Consider the following 24,580-nt stretch of genomic DNA (forward strand, 5'->3'; position numbering starts at 1 on the left):
AAAATGTGAAAGTATGTTTTATTTTCTAATTTCCAAGTAACCTTTCACCTTTAACCCATTTTGACCTGAGATCAGATTCTAAAAATGTCTTCTACATCCTGACAGTTTTCTGAAAAAGCTATGTTTCTATGTCAGTCGTTCTTCAATTTTTCAAAAATAGCAGACCTACAAGCTCGTAGCACGCCACTCGGTGGCGCGCTATGAGCTTGTAGATCTGCTATTTTTCAATAGCTAAAGCATAACATAATGCTAACACCAAAAGGGGTTCCCGCCCAAAATGGGTTAATGCCCAGGTCTGCGATAGATTAAATATTGTAAAACCTCATTTAAATGCCGCAGACCTCTCTTTTTCTCTCTGGGCCCATGGCTGGTGCTGAGAAACCACATTGATTTAGTGAGATCAAATAAATAATTCATACCGGTATGATAATAATCCTGTTCTATTGCCTCATCTTTAATAAGGTTAGGCATTATAATGGTTGAAATGAAAGCCTGGGCTATTAATTAAAGGTTTACAATGAACGGACATAATGTTGCCATATAAGCAACGTGCTGTGATATATATATGAAACAATCAATTCCTTCAGATGAAACCAGAGCATATACATAATTATACGAGTGGAGCTGGTCGGAAAAGGCCACTCCGCGCTCTAGGGGACTGTTGCCAAGCACGCTCGCTATCCGTTCATGTTGCAAACTTGCACCCCCACCCCCTGATTTGACTCCATATGTGTGCTTTTGACTTGATATATGTGCATTTGACTTCATATTATGTGCATTTCGGCAGGGGGGGTGGAGAACCGGAAGAAAACATTTTCACAGGACTGGAGTGAAAACTCCACGCAGTCCAATGGAAAACTGCTAGCGGAGCGAGGTATCTCTCAATAACAGCTTGTAACATTCCAGCGGATTGTCGCGTGTAGACCATGATTTTGAATATGAATATCGGATCAGGAAAAATCGGTATTGGCAGATACTCAAAATCAAATGATCGGAATCGGATCAGGAGCAAAAATAAACTTGATCGGGACATCCCAAATATTGCGCACGCACGCACGCACGCACGCACGCACGCACGCACGCACGCACGCACGCACGCACGCACGCACGCACGCACGCACACACACACACACGCACACACACACGTTATAAATTACAATTATCTCAGGTACTATGTGTACATGTATTCGTGGAAAAGAGACCCTTCAGTTGTACGGCTGTACAGCCCGTAAATAAGATAAGAGAAACCGTTTGTGAAACAAGCTTCTAAGTTCTAAATAAAACCCTTTACTTGTACTTTCTGTGGTAAAGCGCTCAAACTTTCTTCTTCCCTGCCTTGATCTCATTACCCTCCCCCCCTCCCCCCCCCTCTCTTCTTCTCTTTCTTGTATTTCTTGGGGAAAAAACAACACGATGGGAACCACTGTATGCACTGAAAGGAATTTCACCCACTTTTTTTACTTGTGAAACTGTGACGTGACAACAAAGTCGATTCAGATTCTGACCTTGAGGTAGGGTGACCAGATGTCCCCCCCTTTGCGTGGGACAGTCCCTCATTTCACAAGACTTTTCAGGCGTCACAAAATTGAGACCCTGTCTGTCCCACACTGTGACTGACAGGCATCAGTGTTCGAATGCCCTAATAGTACGTTAGTCCCTTAATAGTTGGCGTTCTGTTGTAAAGCTCAGTAATTCTCTCTTTCTATTTTAAGCCTGTTTAAAATAACATGAGAAACATCTCCTAGGCTACAGTAAAGTAAGTAGCCTTGCCGAGCCATGAGGCCCATAGGGCAGGAGCCTATCTCCTGTTTCTGTAGCGTGAGGCAGCTTGATGTACAAGTACACCCCCTGGACATGACGCTAGTATGTCGCAGGGACCTACCCCCAATCCAACCCTTGATGCTGAGTGTCAAGCAGGGAGGCACTGGGTCCCATTTTTTACAGTCTTTGGTATGACCCGGCCGGGGATTGAACCCCGACCTCCCAGTCTCATGGCGGACACTCTAAGTCTAACCACAAGGCCACTGAGCTAGGTTACAGTACCAAGACCAATAACAAAACCATCAGGCAATATTAGGCATATGGTTGAATATGACATTAAGGCATTTAAACCATTTAGACCTGATGACACCTCATAGCTTTTCAACACTTTAACCATTATTTTAAACATTATCTGTTGTAAAATAGCAGATCTACAAGCTCATAGCGCTGCACAACATATTTTGAGATGGGGGTCCGCGACCAAATACAGATAATTCTGTGGTTCCTTGACATGGAAAAAGTTTGAGCACCAGTGCAGAAACTGATAAGTTTTTTTTAGAAAACTGTCAAGACATTTTGTAGAATAAGACCAGGTCTTAACCCATTTTGGGCAGGAACCCCTTTTGTTGTTAGCATTATGTTATGCTTTAGCTATTGAAAAATAGCAGACCTACAAGCTCGTAGCGTGCCACTTGTAGGTCTGCTATTTTTGAACGACTGACATAGAAACATAGCTTTTTCAGACATTTTCAAACAGACATTTTTAGAATCTGATCTCAGGTCAAAATGGGTTAAGTAATAAGTTGCTAACCCCGTCCCCGTCCCACACAAGCGATACTTCTGTCCCTCAAATAAACGAACTGTTTGGATCAGGGTCCACCCTAGCCTGAGGTCCACCTATGCTTTATATGGCATAGGCAGATCCCGGCAGGATCCGCCAGGAGAATCTAGACGCAGCTGCGCGACATGAGACTAATTAATTAGAGCGACAGAGAGAGAGAGGAGTATGTGTGTGTGTGTACGGGTGTGCATCAATTTAACAAAGGTGCAGACGATCAGAAATCAGCAGAGAGTGATCGATGTTTGCGCTACTCTATGCCGAATTGAAGTGGACTCGGTCCCAGACTTTATATTTTTTCTCCCTGGAAATAAAAACGTCTGGGTTTCCGATTCCGAGGCTATAGTCCACCCTTGAAAAAGGAAGGGATGTCCGCACACTGAATTGTAGCTCCCAGGAAGATGTATTTATTTGTTACAACGTTTCGACCTCTGTGGGTCTTCGTCAGGTATGTCATACCTGACGAAGACCCACAGAGGTCGAAATTGTACGTATATTTTTGACTAGCACCTGCAGAATGTCTTGAGATGTGCGTGCTTCCTGTCGGATCCTATCTATAGTCCACCCTTACCTTGAGGCATGCTGATCTTCTCTCCGTTCTTGCTCTTGGCCAGCTTGTGCTTCTTGAAGGTGCCCTTCCTCTTCTTGACGTTGGGCTTCTTCTCCTGGTTCTGGTTCATGTGCAGGATGAGCAGGCTGAGCTCGCGCTCGAACACGTCCTGCTCCCACTGGACCAGCTGCTGCTCGCGCTGACGCAGCAGCTCCTCCTGGGACTTCTGCTCCAGCGCCGCGCGCGTCAGCTCCTCCTCGCGCGACCGCAGCTCCTGGAACAGAGTCATCGGAATCATCTTTATTATTGTCACATCACTCATTGTGGGTGAAATTCATTTTTGTGCAGTTCCCACTGTTATTTTTCCAAGAAAGTAAAGAAAGAAAAGAAGTGGAGGGGAGGGTAAGGAGATAGAGGCAGGAAAGAAGAAAGTTTCAGTGCTTTTTCACAAAAAAGTACAAGTAAAAGGTTTGATATAATATATGAAGATTGTTTCACATACCTGAAACATTTTACTTGTACTTCTGTGTGTGTGTGTGTGTGTGTGTGTGTGTGTGTGTGTGTGTGTGTGTGTGTGTGTGTGTGTGTGTGTGTGTGTGTGTGGAGAGATATTGGGGAGGTTCCAGGTGGTCCCCAACTAAATGATGGAGAGTTGGTAACCAAATGGACCCTTATAGATCTATTAACTCTTGAGAGCGGAATCGGATCGGGAGGGTCCAAATGACCCTACGCTCTCAAGAGTTACATTATTGTTAAACATATGCATTACTTAATTTACAAGAAATCTACACAAACAATTACAGAATGTAGAAGAATCGTTATATTGATCACTGTTTGCCTGTTATCTCTACTAATGGTACCAACATCAATACAGCATGATATGGTACCATAAAATAAAATAAAACGATAACCGGAAGGTGACCCTGAGCCATTGCTGACATATAAAGTGACACAGATGCAGTTTCCCAGTTTTAATGGGGTAATACCGCCGGTGTCTCTCACCTTTTCCTTGGCCCGGAGCTTGTCGAACACGTCCTGGATCTCCAGCCTCCAGTCCTCCTGCAGGGAGTGGAAGCTCTCCTGGGGCATCATCTCCTCACGGACCTGCTCCTCCAGAGCCGTCAGCTGGGCCATGATGGAGCTGAAGCTGGGCCGGTGGTGGGGGTCCTGGTCCCAGCAGTCTGCACACACACGACGACACGACACACATTGTCATTTAGTTTAAGTCATAGTGAAGCTGGGCTTGTGGTCATAGTCGTTTGAATCAAGGTTATTATAGAATAGTGGCATTCAACCATTTTCATACAGTATCAAGGTCCATTATTTATTCTGCATTTGAAACACGGACCACCATTTCACTCTCTTGTTGTTGGATAAGATTTTGTCCACAATTCCATATGGATGTTGGTACCATAGGAGAGATAACAGGCAAACATGACCAAGATAGGCTACCAATCATTTTACACTCTAAATATGTAGACTCCTTGGAAATTAACCCATCTGCTGCCACCTGGTGGACGCAGAGCCAACCGCAGACTGCCGAGCCGTTTGTAGTGCGACACACGTTGGATTCACATCCTGTTTGGGCGGCCATCTTAGATGCTAAATAAATAGCGTCAATGCTAGTGAGCTAAAATGAAGCCATCCTTGCTCTAGAAAGCACCAATGTTCCCCATCTAGATCACCGGATAATCAGCAAAGACCTCTGAACATCGCACGTTTTATCCAAACCATGGAGAGCTCCGTAGATTTCGAGTTATTCAGCTTTTTAGTCAGCCTGTATAATGGGAGGTGAACGGCAGCGCGGTTGCGCAATCCAGTCTAGGATCACTGAAGAAGGAAAGGCCAAGCAAAAAAAAAAAAAAAAAGAAAAAAGAAAAAATCAGCGATCCGGTTTGATCTCAATAATATAGCTTATCAGACGGAACGTTATGCCAGAAGCAGTTGCTGGTTGGATTCCAACTGGCGGAACCTTCCGTCAGGAGCAGTACATTTGTTAAGTAATGCAGATGTTTAACAGAGTGAAAAATTAAACCAAATGGACCCCGAACAATTTGAAGAATAATTGTTATTTTGATCAACATTTGCCTGTGGTACCACATCAATCAATACTAGAGAGAATTAAATTGGTGATCCGTGGCTCAAATGCAGCATAAATAATGGGCCTTGATGTGGAAAAAAGGGTTGAAAACCACTGCTCTGGATTATCCAGAGGGGAAACCCTCCTTGTGTTACGGTTTCACTGATGGGCCCCCCAACGCCTCCAGAGGGTTCAGCATCCAGGGCATCCCTGCGTCCTGGGCTCACCCTCTGGATGCCATATCTTTTGAGGAATCCTTCCTCTTCTATCCATAGCCATTTGGCTGCCCTTTTCAGCAGCTCTGGACATAAGGTCGTTGACTGCGTGCCAGTGGGTCTTTCCCTCATACTCCCATCTCCTGGAGTTTATAAAATTGTCAAATAATGTAAGAAAGAGGCCAAAAATACCCGACAAAAATACCCGTCAAAACCCAACAACCCACAATATTTATCTGTGGAACCGTGAGGCAAACAAAATGTAATGCCTCAACTCCTACAATTACAATTCCTTGTCAGGGTAGAGGGTGGGGGTTCCCCAGTTCAAATATGATAATTTTTGAGGGCCTGAAAAGGTTGAGAACTAGCTACAAGCCCCCTGTAGCACGCACGCACGCACACATAGCACACGTAGCAGCACTTGGCTCAGAGCCTCTGCCTGATGACCAAGCCTAATATCTCTCCCCGGCCAAGTGGGAATTCCCCTTTAGGCTAGCGATTAAGATGTTGGCTTAGTTTCCACGCGGCAGACAGACCTGGGTTCAAAGCCAGTGAGTTACATAAGCACTTTAAAACTAATCTCTATCAAGGCAGAATCAGAGCTCCGCACCTACAACGTGTTGGAGTTGTGTCGTTAGTAGGAATGAAAACAAAGATCCACCAGCGGAAGTGGAGGGCTGAAGGAGACAGGCCGACGGCAGGGGGTGGCCCCATGAGGCAAATTCAAAGGAAACATCTATTGTATTTTATAGATTATAAGAAAGATGTTCTGTTGTGAACTTGTAGATAAGCTGTTTTTTTGCGTGACGATGGTATGAAGGTATAAAATAAATGAAATAGGGCATAAGTGGTTAACACATTCCCTGTGGTTCCCGCTATTCACAACTTCTTTTCCATTGTCATTCATGAAATGGAGGCACAATTGCGACGAGGTGATTCTTCAAACGTTAGTGAAACAGTGTGGCAGGGAAACAATGTTTAATATCGATTGATTGATTTAGTCAATTACAAAAAACATATATTGCCAAGAAAATAATCATTAGCTGCTTTGGATCTATCCACTGTTTAGAGCCACTGCAGCTCTCTCTCTCTCTCTTTCTCTCTCTCTCTCTCTCACATGAGATCAAATCACAGTCACCAGGTCTGTGCTCTTTTAATTTCCCTGAACGTGGAGTTCAGGGAAAACTTTGGTTGAAAAACAAGGCTTCACATTATAGTCCAACGATGCGGTCTCAGACTGTCTCACAGAGGAGGTGTTGTGATGCGTTCCGTTTGTCTCTCGATGCGGTCTCACAGAGGAGGTGTTGTGATGCCTTCTGTTTGTCTCTCTGTTGCTCAGGTTTATGTACATTATAGTCCAACGATGCGGTCTCACAGAGGAGGTGTTGTGATGCGTTCCGTTTGTCTCTCGATGCGGTCTCACAGAGGAGGTGTTGTGATGCCTTCTGTTTGTCTCTCGATGCGGTCTCACAGAGGAGGTGTTGTGATGCCTTCTGTTTGTCTCTCGATGCGGTCTCACAGAGGAGGTGTTGTGATGCCTTCTGTTTGTCTCTCGATGCGGTCTCACAGAGGAGGTGTTGTGATGCCTTCTGTTTGTCTCTCGATGCGGTCTCACAGAGGAGGTGTTGTGATGCCTTCTGTTTGTCTCTCGATGCGGTCTCACAGAGGAGGTGTTGTGATGCCTTCTGTTTGTCTCTCGATGCGGTCTCACAGAGGAGGTGTTGTGATGCCTTCTGTTTGTCTCTCGATGCGGTCTCACAGAGGAGGTGTTGTGATGCCTTCTGTTTGTCTCTCGATGCGGTCTCACAGAGGAGGTGTTGTGATGCCTTCTGTTTGTCTCTCGATGCGGTCTCACAGAGGAGGTGTTGTGATGCCTTCTGTTTGTCTCTCGATGCGGTCTCACAGAGGAGGTGTTGTGATGCCTTCTGTTTGTCTCTCGATGCGGTCTCACAGAGGAGGTGTTGTGATGCCTTCTGTTTGTCTCTCGATGCGGTCTCACAGAGGAGGTGTTGTGATGCCTTCTGTTTGTCTCTCTGTTGCTCAGGTTTATGTTCACGCCACATAGGAACACCGCAATGCAGAGGCTCTGACCCGCTATACACCCATAGTGGTAGTTTGGGGTTCCCAAGGCTCTGACCCGCTATACACCCATAGTGGTAGTTTGGGGTTCCCAAGGCTGCTGTTACATAGAACAGCGGTTCTCAACCTGTTAAGGCTGAGGTGACCCTGTCATTTCTCCAAGAGTTTTTCCAAAAATAGTACCGTAAGAGCATTGTACACTACAACACCATACAGAGTATGGCTTTCACTTCTAGTGATTTTTACTAGTTGACTAGTTGCCTAGTTTACTAGTAAAAAAATATATATTTGTTCATTTAAAAACTGTGTACATGGTGACTGTCTATAATATAGCATCCTAGCTGATCTTGAGGCCTACAAAAACGGGGGAAAAAAACAATCTTATCAACTAGTCAACTAGTACCAACAAGGTTGACTAGTGGATTTACTAGTCGACTAGTTGAAATAGTCGACTAGTTGCTTAAAGCCCTAGTACAGAGCACAGTACAGTACAGCACAATACAGTACATAGCACTGTACAGTACCTATAACAATACATGTATAGTTGCACCGCTCAGTTCACACAGGTGTGATTTTACTATCTTTATAGGTGTGAGGTTGTAGATGGGTTCTTTTCACTGTCTTTATAATGACAGGCCCAAAATAGAAACTCCAGGTTGAATTAAGGGGCCGGGGGGTGACTGACAGATCGTTGACATCCAATCAGGGCGAGCGCACATCTCTGCCGCGACCCGCCCCTCTAGACCAGAAATCGAACACGTTAGCTCAGGCTAGGGGGTCCCCAGCTGAATGATAGTTTGGAACCAACTGGACCCTTATGGGTCTGTAACTCTGAGTGTACAAATGGAATCAAATAAATGGGGGTCTGCAGGCTAATTAATGTCAATTTGGGGGTCCTTGACATGAAAAAGTTTGGGAACCACTGGCCTACACCATGCTACAACAGACATTTCATCACTTCTTTTCATATCCCCTATACCTGAATCTCTGTCAACTTGTCTTTTTAATTGGTTTCCATAACACAGTACATTTTAACATGCGGTTGATCTTATAAAAGCACTATTGGTAATGCCCACAGGGGAATAAAATGTTATTGCGTTGTTGTTATTTTGGTCTTTGCCCAAAAGCTTTGTCTTGCTATTATGCAAAACATCTCATTGTAAGAATAATTGAATGTGTCATTTTGAATGGCTTCACTCGAGATGCGCACTCAGACAAGCTCTTGAAAAGTGTTCAAAGGAACAATAATAATATTAGGCCTGTGGTGAATAGTCAAGAGCAGGATTTAATGATATAGCCGTATAGTCATGCATGCATGTGTTATATATATTTTTTAGCACACCGCTTAATTTTTAATGGATGTTCCCCTGTTGCGTCTCATTATTTCTATGTTGACATGTTATGACATTGCTCCATATGTCTCTGTGTACTTTGAATGTAACCCCCCCTAGGGTAGGTACCCTCACAAAAACATGCAGTGATCCTGGTCTCTAAACTGCCTCCGCGTCATCAGTGCCCATAACCGAGGCGGGGTTGGCGAAAGGGCCTTTCTGTGTGGAGTTTGCATGTTCTCCCCGCGTAGGTACCCTCACAAAAAACATGCAGTAATCTCTAAACTGCCTCCCCCTGGCCAGCCGGGGCGCCTGATGGAGGGGAAAGGAACTGGTTGGAATAACGTGTTCCTTCCACGCGCTACGTCCAACCAGGGAAACTCCACCCTGTCAGGTGTAATAAGGAGTGACTTGGACACTCGTGCATGAAGGAAGCATATATGAGTTCAGTCCGTTGCTCTCGTCATACAGTCTGGACTCTCTGGAGCAACGGAAGCTCTATCATGAGTAAGCCTTAAAGCGGAAGTGGAGCCTCCTCCCTACTTCCGTTTCGTCGCGCAAATTTATCCTAATATATAAAAAGATCCCCTAAACATATGTAAGTGTGTTGCTTAGCAGAAATGGACATAAAAAATAAGCTCTAAAGATATTTTAAAATACATTTTTGACAAACAGATTACTCTGATTTCTGGATGTGTAGTTCCAGACTCTATATAGCATTCAGGAGGTGTAGTTCCAGACTCTATATAGCATTCAGGAGGTGTAGTTCCAGACTCTATATAGCATTCAGGAGGTGTAGTTCCAGACTCTATATAGCATTCAGGAGGTGTAGTTCCAGACTCTATATAGCATTCAGGAGGTGTAGTTCCAGACTCCATATAGCATTCGGAGATTGTGGAATAGTTGTGGGGCTACGCTCGACTATCTAGCCTTATACACAACAGAGTAACTACTGCACTCCTAGTTCTGATTGAGGTTTGTTTGTGAGCTAAAAAAAAACCCAACAACAACATGTTGTGCTATCTACTATCGTGACGTTTGACTATGGAGAAGGTAAAGAATGTGGGTGCTCCTGCAGCACATGTGGAGCTGAGAGTCTTACTTCCCTGTGGGAGGAATACATTTAGCTTTCAGAGTGTGTAGTACTGTACACCTAACACCGCCTAGCAGGAATAGAATCACAATCCCTGGCTGTGCAAGTTCCCCTACTCATTACACAGTGATATATAGACATCCACATTACTTATTCCAAATGTACTACTCTCTCTCTCTCTGACACACAAACATGCACACACGCACGCTTACACGCACGCTTACACACACACACACACACACACACACACACACACACACACACACACACACACACACACACACACACACACACACACACACACACACACACACACACACACACACACACACACACACACACACACACACACACACACACACACACACACACACACACACACACACAGAGTAGTGTGTGTCTCACCGTTCATGAGTTGGGCGAAGGGTTCGGGGCAGGTGGTGGGGATGTGCAGGGTGAGTTTGTTGACCGCTACTCCGTAGGCCACGGCCAGGCCGTCGATGCCTCGGTAGGGGGCCTCGCCCGTCAGCAGCTCCCACAGCAGGACACCGTAGCTGTGAGGGGGGAACACAACACGTCAGCAAAACTGTTCCTAGGTCATCTTGCTGCTCAATGATTTACTACAGTGATTTTCAACACTTTTCATTTCAAGGCCCATTATTTATTCAGCAATTGAGCCACAGACCACCATTATTTTGATGACATTTAGCCTCTCAGACCCAAAACTAAGGAGTATTTTGTTATTGTTGGATAAGGTTTGTCCACAATTCCATATTGATGTTGGTACTTGGTACCAGTCCAGAGGAGAGATACCATAGGTGGTACCATAGCAGAGATAACAGGCAAACATTGACCAAGATAACAATCATTTTACATTCTCTAAATGTGTAGACTTCTTGGAAATTAAGTAATGCAGATTGTTTAACAATAATTGAACTCTTGAGAGCGTAAAATTAAACCAAATGGACCAAGTGGGTCCATTTGGTTTCATTTTACACTCTCAAGAGTTAAAGATCTACAAGGGTCCATTTGGTTACCACCTGGAACCCCCTCTCAAGGACCACTGTTTGAGAACCACTGCTTTACAAGGTTTCAGCCCGACATAGCGAATGCATGGCGTGCCTGAGTGAATAATTCCCTGTGATTGTATTGTATTATTATTGTCTATTTTGTACAGTATGTGGTTTACTGATGGTTGCAAGACAAATTACCCCTCTGGGATAATATAACGAAGCAATAACCTTGCCGTTCATTGCAGATTTCAAGGGTATAAGTGACGGAAATAATGCTTAGTGAAGAACAACACGAGCGCACACATGCGCACACACACAGTCACACACACAGTCACACACACACACACACACACACACACCATAACAACTTACAAAATACCGAAGTGTGCGTGCGACTGGAAGGGCAAACTCATAAGAACTAGGCAAAGTATGACGCAGGAAATTTGCATACACGCATGCATGTATGTATGCACTGTACAGACAGAAAAAACACGCTGAGTTGCACGAGAAACTTGCATTGTGTAGAAACGGCCACACACACAGAGGCACAGCGGGCCATGTGGAGACAACAGACACACGATGCAGAGCAGCTGCCCTGGGTCTTCAACCTGGGGACCCCCCAAAAATCAAGAGGGGACCTCCCTGGGGGTCCTGACCCACAGGTTGAGAACCAGCACTGTTCTAAGCTGCGGAAGCGTGGCAGTTGTACAGCTTGGATGTTGCGCGCACACAGTCACACAGTCACACAGTCACACACACACACACACACACACACACACGAGAGCCCGAGTGAAAATGCGCCGTGGTGAGAGCATAAGTGGATGGCGCGGGCCACAGCCCTTTTCTTATATAGCTCTATAATTACACCTTCCTTCCGCCCGCTGTGACTATGCAGAAACGACGCTCGCTGCATGGACTCCCGCGGGCTCTACTCGCCGTCTTTGCGCGACGGCCTCGGAGACAAGCGGCTATAGGCCCTTGTCTTCAGAGCAAGGACAGACAGTCCCAAGTATACAGCTCTTTTGCCTCTTTGGAAGGCAATAGACCCTATCCAGTATCCATGGCAGCCATATTGTCGTGAAATTGGACTTATGTTATGTTGCTTCCTTCACAGGTGTTACAGGTGATAATGGTAATTATGGTCTGTGTTCCATTGAGGTGTTTTGTTGGCTCACTGGAAAGGCCCTTCTACACTAAATGGAACAGAGCCTTAATTAACACATTTTGACCTGAGATCAGATTCTAAAAATGTCTTCTACATCCTGACAGTTTTCTGAAAAAGCTATGTTTCTTTGTCAGTCGTTCTTCGATTTTTCAAAAATAGCAGACCTACAAGCTCGTAGCGCGCCACTCGGTGGCGCGCTATGAGCTTGTAGATCTGCTATTTTTCAATAGCTAAAGCATAACATAATGCTAACACCAAAATGGGTTAACATATTTCATGCCAATGTGGCTGCCATATTGCATAGGACCTTTTGTTGTATAAAATCTGTCGCCAGGGAGCGAGAGAGTAGTGCCCGATTTAGACTTGGTCCCGAAAATAGGGTTGGGAACCTTTACAGGCATGCAAACAGGCCCAGGGTGAAAAGTGTGCTGGCCCGACCGACGGTGTGCAAAACTTTGGAGCGTTTTTATCTGTACCAAACCCACTTTGGGGGGGGGGGGGGGGGGGGGGGGGGTCGTGGGGGACAGTAGGGTTATACTACACTTAAGAGTCATCAGTACAAATCTATTATCTTTCTCAGTATTGAGAAAGATATTCAAATTAATTCCCTGATGAGATCATAGAATATGTCTAACTCTGAGAGTGTATACAAATGAAACCAAGTGGACGCTTGAGGGTCCATTTGGTTCCATTTGTTACACTCTCAGAGTAAAATTAAAATGTTTGAGAACCACCGGAATTATAATTGCATAGCAGATGTCAAGTCCACATAACCAGCTCTGACTGACAGCGTGATAAAAAGCATATATATAAACATATATACATATATACATATACATACATATATAAACTAAAGGCTAGATAGCGCACTGCGTAGTTCACCGGCGGCCATCTTGCTGCAGTCCTACGTTCTGTGGTAGCTGGTGATCGGCTCAAACAAAAATACTCATAACTCGCTCAAATTTTGACGGATTTACAAACGCTTTGGTTTATTACAAACGTTATCAACGTGGCTATGATTCAGGATGCTTATTTGCTTAATGTTATTTTTCATATGAACGTCTTCTCCAATCTTGGAACCGGGTCTGAAAAAGAAGCGTTTCCGAGTCCCAACCCTAAGGGCTGATTCATACTCCTATTTTAGAGCCGAATAAAAGTCGGTTCGGCTCTGTAGAGCCTACAATGTGACGTAATTTGAGGTTCGGGGGGGGCGGGTACCGTCCTAAAGTCGGCAATTCGGTGCTACTGAAAATTTCTGACGAGCCGAAATCATTTCGGCACTACAGTGCCGAAACAGCGGCAAAATAGGAGTATGAATCGGCCCCAAGTGTGACGCACGGCGAGTTTGAGCGTGGTACAGTGTGGGATTCGGTCGGCTCCACGGCGGCGAGCTAGGGGAAATTGTTTGGACGACCGACCGTCACAGGGGGGGCGCAACCGCACGCGGACATGTGTGTGTGTATGTGTGTACACATAAAGACACACGTTGCACAGGAACATACACCAACGTGGAGGCGTACACATTTTAACACACCCCGTTCTCATTTAAAGAGCTGCATGTGGCTGGTGGCTGCAGTCAGTGTGTGGTCTGCCTCTCTCCCTCCAACGCTGGAGGAGACAATAGGACAGTGTGCAGCACACATGTCCCGCAACAAAGCACAGAGCCACCCTTTGAAGAGCACACATCACATGGGCTGCTGCTGCGGTGGCCCTCCTGCCATCTATCACTCTGTCCCTCCAGAGAGAGTCTCTCTCTCTCTCTCTCTCTCAAAGTGTAAAAATGTAACTGTAAGCATTAAGCAAGCATCGATTTTTTTTGCACCTTCAGGAGCTAAATTCAAGGCTCACACCGGCATCAATACATGTCGTTGTCTATATTTTAAAGCTTCCACTTCCGTTTGTTTATCTTTTCTATAAAGTGATTGAAATTTTACAGACCTGCAATAACTGGTTCAATTTCGGCTATATAGAATTGTCCCGGATGATTGTTAAGTTTCATTTTCTGCCGAGACAAATTTCTGCTAGACTTTTCAAATCAATGCACATTTGAAAACAAAAGGCATAAAAAGAAAATCAACTATAAAATAACTGACAAAACCCACACATTTCAACACTGTGTAATGTGTTGAAATACCCTGCAAGTCTCTGGGAGTTGACCTTCAAGTTGTACCGAAATGAACAGAATCCAATGGCTCCAAAAAGCAATTGTATATGCTTTGGAAAATGGTCGGCAGTAATGTCAAGTATATGAACGGATACGTCAGAGCGTCCGTCCATCAGTATGGTCCCAATTGAACCCTAGCGGTCCTATTATGTCACTATTCACTTCAATGGAAGTTGATCAGTGGCGTTTTGAAGCACCTGGAAGACTGACTGACTGACTGACTTTCGGGTAGTACCCCTCGAGTGTTGATATGATTGGTTGGCTCCTATCATAGTACCCCTCGTGCTGTTCTTGTGGTACCTCTACGTCACTACGAAGCCGCTGGCTTCAATGTTGCCCAGCAGTTATTGGGGCTTGGTTGCGACGCAATAATAAACTACTACTACTAATACTACTACGCCTACTACGCTGTCCTTGACAATTTGCTCATCAGTTAATTTCAACGTGGGCCAACTGGTTTCAATATTCAGCCACTTCTGCTTTGCTATGACAACAACACAACGCAAAATACATTTCTTTGGAACTCTCAGGGAAACATTTCTTTTTTATATCAACATGGTATTTTCCCCAACAATGAATGATGGCGTGTGTCAATGATGTGATCCTCTGTCCATGTGTCACTTTCGTGTAAAACTGTGATAAGAGTTAAGTCTGGAAAAACACGCACACACGCACACACACACGCACACACACACACACACACACACACACACACACACACACACACACACGGACTGACTGACCTCCACACGTCGCTGCCCTTGGAGAAGGTGGAGGCCTTGATGACCTCGGGGGCCATCCAGGCGTAGGTTCCGGCCGTGCTCATCTTGGTGGTCCTGTGCCACTCCCTGGCCAGGCCGAAGTCTGTGATCTTCAGGGTCACCCCCTCCATGTCGTTATCGTCCATGGGCAGGGCCAGCAGGACTGGACAGGACGGACGCACGGAACGCAGGGAGGGAGGGAGGGAGGGCGGGAGGTAGGGAGGGAGGAAGGGAAGAAGAAAAGGAAGAGACAAAGAGAAGAGTTACAGTTTACCCAGCTCAGTCAGATAACTCACAAATAGATTGAACATATATTTATGTGTGCATATAATATTTGATCTCCCTGCTCGGCACAATTATACAACCATCATTAACAATTAAAAGCAGGGATCAGATATACAATAACAACCCCCCCCCCCCCGCCCCCCCATGGGGAACAGAAATAACAGAGCCCACCGGTGGTGCTGGGGTGGCGGTGGGAGCAAACAGAACTAATAGCGAGCCAACCGGTGGTGCTGGGGTGGTGGTGGGAGCAAACAGAACTAATAGCGAGCCCACCGGTGGTGCTGGGAGCAAACAGAACCAATAGCAGAGCCCACCGGTGGTGCTGGGGTGGTGCTGGGAGCAAACAGAACTAATAGCGAGCCCACCGGTGGTGCTGGGGTGGCGGTGGGAGCAAACAGTGAACAACAACCAGGAACGCATATGCAGAGGAAGGAACGCAGGAAGAATGCAGTTGTAGGTGAGCCTAAATACACCGCCCGATTGGTCAGCTGATTGCCACGTCAGCGAATGACACGTGGGACCCCCCCCCCCCCCCCCCAATTGAAGACCCGAGGCAGATGCTACAAATGTCTTCTAAATCCTTAACAGTTTTCTGTTTCTATGTCAGTGGAGCTCAATTCTTTTCAAGTCAAGGATCCCCCAAAATGATATGTACCCTATTATGTAAGACTACTGAATATAAGACTATGTTTTCGTTTTTTTTTAAAGATTTGTTTTTGGCTTTTGTGCCTATATTGATAGATATAAGTGAAGATTGACAGGAAAGAGGGAGAGAGAGAGACAGGAGAGACACGCAGCAAAGGGCACCCCTATACTAGTGTATTTCTGTTATTGTGGGGAAAACTTTGTCTGGAAATAGCAGATCAACAGCTCACCATTTTCTGTGAACGCCTTTTTTTTTTAAGTGGTTAAATTGCCAATTAGCGATGCTAATTAAAATGCATCGCTGCGTTGGCCTTTTCTCACGCATAATAAAGAAACATTAAGACATATTGAGAAGACTTTAACACGAGACCTGCCTTTGCACTCTAGCATTTACACGCACGCACGCACATCGCGCGCACACGCACACACTCTCTCCCTCTTCCCCACATCCTCTTCCCCTTTTTTCTTTTAAATCACTACAATGTGAGTCTTAAATTTCCACATAAGCGATGACGCAGTAAATCACCACCGCAGCGCCGCGGCCCCGTTCCGCAGATGGACACGTTATCGAGCAATGAAATGGGATTTATTGCAAATATGGTGTAAGTTAACAAGCATTGCCTTGGATGGCGTGCTATAGTCTGGGTGGCGGCAAGAGTCCCAGTTAGTAGATGTGTCATATATAGTGTTGGGACGATGGGTCTGTTATGAACACATAAACAACATCATAAACAATATGATATGTCACACAACAGGTGCATCTGAGGCAAAGGTGCTCCAACATTAAGGGGTAAGACCATGTTGGTAGAGGTTGGGGTTGTGCTTTGCCATGATGTAAATCTAAAATAATTGATCCAGTGATTAGAAATTGATCATTTCAAAATATGCTCCTCTTTGACTTACATTGTACGCTGAAACAGCTCTCAAAGTCACTCTTTTAGGCCTGACTCACACCTTCACAACAGATTGATGTATAGCTGATGCATGAGACTTATTGACTGATGCAAGCTCACAATGCATTTCCAATGGGAGTCACATGGTTTGACACAACATTTGTGTTGTATGAGGGGGTGGGGGGCAGTTCCCCATATTTCTTCACCATATTGTCCGTGTCTAACAAAAACAAACCTTTCATTACCACCCACCCGTATTGCCTCTAGGATTAAATCGGACTTCCCACACCCCCGCACTTTCTGATATGAGCAATAAAGCCGTCACACGTTTAGCACTCACAGTATCAAATGACACCGATCATCCGTACATTGGCATCTAGAACTCGGGGGAGACAGAACTTTGAAATTGTTTTAGTAGGACTTGTGTCCCTTCAGCCACTGCAGCATTCATTAACCCATTCTGACCTGAGATCAGATTCTAAAAATGTCTTCTACATCCTGAGAGTTTTCTGAAAAAGCTCTGTCGTTCGATTTTTCAAAAATAGCAGACCTACAAGCTCGTAGCGCGCCACTCGGTGGCGCGCTATGAGCTTGTAGATCTGCTATTTTTCAATAGCTAAAGCATAACATAATGCTTACACCAAAAGGGGTTCCCGCCCCAAAATGGGTTAAATTGCCTCGCTGATATGGTGGTTCTGTGAATACTGGGGAGTGGGGACTTCATGTATTGTCTTGGTGTTATGTTGTTGTGTGCTGCTATGTTGTTTGGCCCTATGTGTGTCTTTCTGTTGGAACAGACTGTGAGATGAATATCTTCAATAAGGGGGACAAAAAACAAAGACAATTATTCTTATGAAGTCCTGACGTCACTCGCTCATCCCCTGGTTCACGGAAGTAATTTCTCTATGGAGAATAACCTGGGGTCATCTTAAAATCGTCTCATATAAGCATTGTGGTCCAAAAATAAACAAACTGTCTTGGCGAAATTGTCAGGGGGGTGTCTCTGTATTGTTTACAACAGTCAGTCAATCATATTTGATAGTCTGTTTCTAGCGAAAATGTAACTAATTCAGCAGCAGTAACATTAGCGTTTTCTCTCAGTCAGTTGATTCTTCATATCCAGACGAGTGAAACGACCTGGATGATTTGTTTATTTTTCAAACACAGTTCTTATATGAGGCGATCTAAAATTCCCATATGGGGATTACAATGTAAATAAAAAGTACATGAACCAGTGGACTTAGCACCCTCTACCGATATTGACGTCGGACTTCGGTGCTCTATTATGATGTGCCAAAACCAAGGTGATAAATAGTCTCATATACAATATTGAATATTGTTGCTGTCATAAAAGTATCTCAACAAAAACAATCGTCATTTAATGCCCTACTTCATCATACAAGCTAAAGTATAGTGAAAATATCTACATAGCTCCCAATATTCATCTATTTCCGCTAGTTCTGAAAATATCCTGAAAAGTAAGTTTTCCAGCCAACTCTGTTTGACCAGAATGGAACAGAGCCTTCATTAGTATCATCTGTAACACCTGTGAAGGAAGTAGTAGTTCTTTCCAAAACGGCGTGTATGCATATAGCCCATTGCATTTAGCCCCGATGAAGACCTTTGTAGGTGGAAAACATGTTGGTGACTGATTGCCTTTGTAATAACAAAGTCTGTTTCCTCCTTTCTATACCGAGTGCCCAGATGGATCTTGTGATTTTCATCACACGCCCCGAGAATTATTCAAACACACACGCCACGTTCACACGCAGCGTTTCCTACTACCCCACCTGAGTCATGAGTCACGCCGTGCGATTCTGTGCCCTCGCTGAACTTCACGGAGATGTTGCGCAAGCAGCTGATAAACACAGCCACTTATTGCATCATCCATTTAACCCGGGAACGATTCTACAAATGCCTTCTAAATCCTAAACAGTTTTCTGAAAAAGCTATGTTTCTATGTCAGTCGTTCTTCGATTTTTTTTAAAATAGCAGACCTACAAGCTCGCATATAAGCTTGTAGATCTGCTATTTTTCAATAGCTAAAGCATAACATAATGCTAACACCAAAAGGGGTTCCCGCCCAAAATGGGTTAAGACCTGCTGAGGAGGAGACGATTCTATACAAAATACATATTGATATTTGATAGGTTTCCCCAGCCCTACTTTCAGTGTGCTAGGCTCCTGCAGGGCGTTGGAAAAGCCATGGCAGGAACAAGCGATGGCACTGGCACGGAGCGTGGGAAGGCAGGGCGTGTCAACATAGCAAGAGGCGACCAGCAGCAACATCAGGGTCGCTCGCAGCGAGCAATGCAGATAACACATCTCGTACCTGCAGCACGCCATGCACCATCATAATGATGGCTGTGATATATGTTCAAAGCCTAACTGCAACAATCAACCTGCCCGCGGTCTTCCATGAGCTCTCAAAACACTCCCCAAAACGTCTTAGATGAGGATGGTGGTCACATGTGTATCTATACAATATAGATGCAAGAACCTGTAGGAAGGGGCCAAGTAGCAGCCAGGCTCCCAAAAACGGATGTGAGCCAAACAAAAGCTTGCATCATGGCAACCACGTAAACCCCAGCAGTGTCCCTACTCTGAGCAAAAATAGGCTAAAATTCAGTGAAAATAGCAGATCTACAAGCTCACATGCGACGCACTGTGAGCTTGCACAGTAGATCATGTGCTATTTGTATAAAAGATTTGGTATGAGGGGAAAAAGGAGGGGGTCTATGTACAGTACAGACCCCTGGGGGATCCCGGGGTCAACGATGTAGTTAAACAACCAAGCTAAAATATACAGTAATAAAATGTGGAGTGCTGATTTAAATAACTCTCGGGGAGTTCAAATGACCAATTTTCCAAAAGTGATACTGTATCAGTGTAAACACATGTTGGTTGCTGAAAGAAATAGATAGTGTATGTTCTACCACTGTAAACACATGTTGGTTGGTGAAATAAATAGATAGTGTATGTTCTATCACTGTAAACACATGTTGGTTGCTGAAAGAAATAGATAGTGTATGTTCTATCACTGTAAACACATGGTTGGTTGCTGAAAGAAATAGATAGTGTGTGTTCTATCACTGTAAACACATGGTTGGTGAAAGAAATAGATAGTGTGTGTTCTATCACTGTAAACACATGTTGGTTGCTGAAAGAAATAGATAGTGTGTGTTCTATCGCTGTAAACACATGTTGGTTGGTGAAAGAAATAGATAGTGTATGTTCTATCACTGTAAACACAACGTTGGTTGGTGAAAGAAATAGATAGTGTATGTTCTATCACTGTAAACACAACGTTGGTTGGTGAAAGAAATAGATAGTGTGTGTTCTATCACTGTAAACACATGTTGGTTGCTGAAAGAAATAGATAGTGTGTGTTCTATCACTGTAAACACATGTTGGTTGGTGAAAGATGGAATTAGAACACCGTGTTTCTCATCTCGCCAGAGTTTGTATCCGGTGTTCAGCCTTCTCTCTCTCCCTTCCTCTGACATTGGTCTCGTAAATAAATAAGCACTGCTTCCCTTATACGCAGCAAGTGACAAAAAAAGTGTTCTATCACTGTAAACACATGTTGGTTGCTGAAAGAAATAGATAGTGTGTGTTCTATCACTGTAAACACATGTTGGTTGGTGAAAGATGGAATTAGAACACCGTGTTTCTCATCTCGCCAGAGTTTGTATCCGGTGTTCAGCCTTCTCTCTCTCCCTTCCTCTGACATTGGTCTCGTAAATAAATAAGCACTGCTTCCCTTATACGCAGCAAGTGACAAAAAAAAACCCGACATATTTGTCTTAACTGCTGTAGTAGCTAGGTTGAGTAATACTTTCACAGCGGATGGCGTTCAGTGTAGACGGTCAGTGATTCATAGTCAGTGGTGGAAAAAATATTTTAAAAAAAATACTTAAGTAAAAGGATCAATGCTGCAACTGTGTTACTTACATAACATGCAGAAGTCTGGAATTCAAAATTTACTTGAGTAAAAAAAAAACGTACAAAAGTTATTGACATAAGGTATTGAAAGTAAAAAAGTACTACTCATTATGCATTTCACAAGTTTTCAAATTGCATAAAAATAAAACCTTTGGAAAGTAACAGATCTACAGCTTGTAGATCAGCTGTTTTCAAATGGCCGAAATGTATATACTTAGGGTTGAAGTGGTTACTGCATGAAATACCTCAAGAAGTACAGTACTTGAGTAAATGTACTTAGTTACTTCACACCAGTGCTTCATGGCAGGCCTGGACTGGTCACTAAACGTACCAGACATATGTCCAGTGGGCTGACGAACCCATAGTGGGCCGGTGGCTTGTGGTGGGCCGGTCTGGGCCAAATGTTAAATTAGTTGTCTGTTGGTTGTGTGTCATTTAATTATTTGTATTTATTTCTCTGTGTTTATCATTTATGTTGTTGTGTGGTGTGTGGTTAGGGTTAGACACATTCAGACCGTACGACGTGTGGAAACGTCGATCGTAATCATCTTAAGGTAAGCAAGCAACATTATGCCTCCCGGTTTTTGTACGGAACGGAAGCCCCCGGCTTTTAGAGTAAAAGCTGCCATATCTGCCCGGCACCCCAAGCTTCTATTTTGAAAGAAATCCTGGCGCTGATTGTGTTAAGGGGCTTATGTATTTCAAGTATTTGTATGTGCCTCAACCCGAAAGGTCGGTAGAGTATCTGCGCGCCGGTTGCGGGGGGCCTGTCTGGGCCAAATTACGGGAAATTGTCAGGGCCAAATTCTTTTGTCTCAGTCAGTCCGGCTTCACGGTGTGTGTGACTATGGATCATGTGTTGTGGCTTGGCACAAGTTGGCAGCCCTGCTGCTTCCCCTAGTACACACTGCCAGGCCGGCACTGGCCTGCCGGGCGAGGCTGGCACGCACCGAAAGGCTTGGGGCAGAAGTACCAAGGAATCTGAGCTATTATAGGGAAGTAAGGATCCTTGCTATTTGCAGTCACTTTCCGACTTCCTGGGCCAAGCACTGTTTTCTTTTTCCTCTATTTCAGTCTCTCTTGAGGCCGCACGCACGGTCGCACGTACGCGCACACAGACAGATACACACACACACACACACACACACACAGAGGGTGTATCGCGATGTCGCCGTCTCTCGACCTTTGCCTCTCATTGCACATTCCCGCAAATATGGATTCTCTCTCTCCCTGCCTGTATATCCCTCTCTCTGCAGACATCCTGTGCCATTCTTGCTGAGGCAGTGGTGTTTGACGTCACAAAGGAATGCAACAACAAGAGCTTGTGTTGTCTGCGTGTGTGTGTGTGTGTGTGTGTGTGTGTGTGTGTGTGTGTGTGTGTGTGTGTGTGTGTGTGTGTGTGTGTGTGTGTGAGACACAGAGGAGAGAGAGAGAGAGAGAGAGAGAGAGATGGAACGGCCCCCTCCCATAATGCACCTGTCCTGCTTCACTCTAACGTCAGGTACCAATACATGGCCAGAATATCATTTAGCCCAAATGATGAAGACCTCTGTTAGGTGGAACCATGTTGGTGATTGCATTGTAATAACAGTCTGTTTCCTCCTTTTCTACAGAGAGCGCCCGGATGGATATTGTGATTTTCATCACACGCCCCGAGAGAACTATTCAAACACACACACATGCCACGTTCACACGCAGCGTTTCCTACGACTTTTGCCGAAGTTCACGGAGACATTGCGCAAGCAGCAGATGAACACAGCTCCGCTTGCATCATCCATTTAACCCATTTAGACTAAAATGTATTTATTATTAAAAAAAAAATGTTTAGAACAACAGTTTTCTGAAAATGTTATGCTGCTATATTAGTGGCGCTCGAACTTCAAGGACCCCCAAAATGATTTGGATTTGAGTCTATGACTGTTGCCTTCTAATGAGAGAGAGAGAGAGAGAGAGAGAGAGAGAGAGAGAGAGGGGGGGGGGGGGGGGGGATTTGCACCACTCAGTTCACACGGGTGTGATTTTTTTTAAATAGCAGATCTACAAGCATATGTATCTGCTTACTTTTTGAATAACCAAAGTATAAAACATGTCTAAATCCTAAAGGTGACACTGATGCTTTCCTGGGGTTTTAACCTCCATGCAGAATTACATTAAGGCCCTCAAGGATCTGCAGCCAGGCAGCAACGCCAGGAAACCAAACCAGCCCCCCCAAAAAAACAGTCCAAACACAACCAGCACAATGTGGCGAAACCATTTACACTCATTTAACCTTCTGCGATGTGAATCGCTGCTGCTTCTTCTTAGGTTCGGCGCCTGAGTCATTGTTTGTGTCTGTTATCCGCCGGCCGGCCGGCCGGGAAAGATGATGGCGGGCCGCCGAGCTCAGTATTTACCGCAACGGGGCCCTGACCCCATTCAGTCTCTTTTGTAGTCTGCTTATAAAAACAACAAGCATGGGTCAGGAACCCCCGACCTCCCCCCCTCTACGACCAGGAAGTGATGTGTGCCTGCGTGTGCGCGTGTGTGTGTGTGTGTGTGTACGCCTTCCTCAGAACCAGACAACCCCATTCCCGCCACTGTGTGTGTGTGTGTGTGTGTGTGTGTGTGTGTGTGTGTGTGTGTGTGTGTGTGTGTGTGTGTGTGTGTGTGTGTGTGTGTGTGTGTGTGTGCCTTCCTCAGAACCAGACAACCCCATTCCCGCCACTCTGAACTAGTATATAGGGCAGTGGTTTTCAACCAGTGGTCCTTGAGGAGGTTCCAGGTGGTCCCCACGCAGCTAAATTAATGATGGAGAGTTGGTAACCAAATGAATAGTGTAAAATTAAACCAAATGGACCCATTTTACACTTTCCCAGAGGGTAACATCATGATTGCGTCCTCTCAATTTAGTGAGTCAAAGTCAAAGTTGTATGATTTGTCACACACGTTAGCGCAGTGAAATTTGTTCTCCGCATTTGACCCATCTCTTGGAGCGGTGAGCCGCAGCCAAGGAGCGGTGAGCTGCAGCCGTGCCGCGCTCGGGAATCATTTGATTAGTTGATTTGACCCCCCAATCCAACCCTTGATGCTGAGTGCCAAGCAGGGAGGCATTGGGTCTCATTTGTACAGTATGACCCGGCCGGGGATCGAACCCCCGACCTTCCAGTTTCAGCGTGGACACTTTAACCACACTGTCTAAGGATGCAGGCTATTTGCATCACTGTATGCGTGTCTGAAATAATGTGCTGTTGTTTTTTGATTGATTGATTGATTAGTCTATTAGGCAGAAATGTAAAAACAGCAACCAGTCTAAAAGGGACAGCACCAGTGTTGATTTCATCAACATCAAAAATGTTCGTCGACTGCCTTTTAGTCTTAGTAAAACTAAGACTAAATATATTGACAATTTCGTCAACAGATAACAACTAGACTTAAATGTTAGGAAGGGACTAGTGGACAAGAGATCCAGTAAAAGTAAAAGATAAGTCATTTTACACTTGGTTGCATGCTGAAAATAGCCGATCTACAAGCCGATCTACAAGCAAGTTGTGAGCTTGTAGATCGGCTATTTTCAGTGTAAAAACAGTCATTACGACGGCATCAAGGCCCGCCAAAATACATTTTAGTCGACTAAATCAACTGTAGATTTAGTTGACTAAAATCTCATATTTAGTCGACTAAAACTAGACTAACACTAAAACATCCCGAGTGACAAAAAATGTGACTGAACCAAATGCAAACTAGTCAAAAGACTATAACAAAACAATTTGAAGGCCTTGCGGT

General features: G+C 44.7%; 1 protein-coding gene across 3 annotated transcripts in view; it reads right to left on the reverse strand.

The window, feature by feature from the left end:
• The window catches only part of LOC306914190 (mitogen-activated protein kinase kinase kinase 11), a 73,530-nt gene that overhangs the window by 27,778 nt on the left and 21,172 nt on the right, over positions 1-24,580 (reverse strand). For all 3 annotated transcript variants that reach the window (XR_013788664.1, XR_013788665.1, XM_079491165.1), the window contains exons 2-5: positions 15,033-15,213; positions 10,353-10,501; positions 4,152-4,330; positions 3,171-3,423 (exon numbers count right to left, since the gene is read on the reverse strand). Coding sequence is in view for 1 of the 3 variants with exons in the window: in XM_079491165.1 (XP_079347291.1) it covers positions 3,171-3,423; positions 4,152-4,330; positions 10,353-10,501; positions 15,033-15,213 (762 nt within the window). In the remaining 2 variants the exon portion in view is untranslated. The remainder of the gene's footprint in view (positions 1-3,170; positions 3,424-4,151; positions 4,331-10,352; positions 10,502-15,032; positions 15,214-24,580) is intronic.

Source organism: Electrona antarctica (assembly GCF_951216825.1).
Source record: "Electrona antarctica genome assembly, chromosome: 21".
NCBI classification, from domain to species: domain Eukaryota; kingdom Metazoa; phylum Chordata; class Actinopteri; order Myctophiformes; family Myctophidae; genus Electrona; species Electrona antarctica.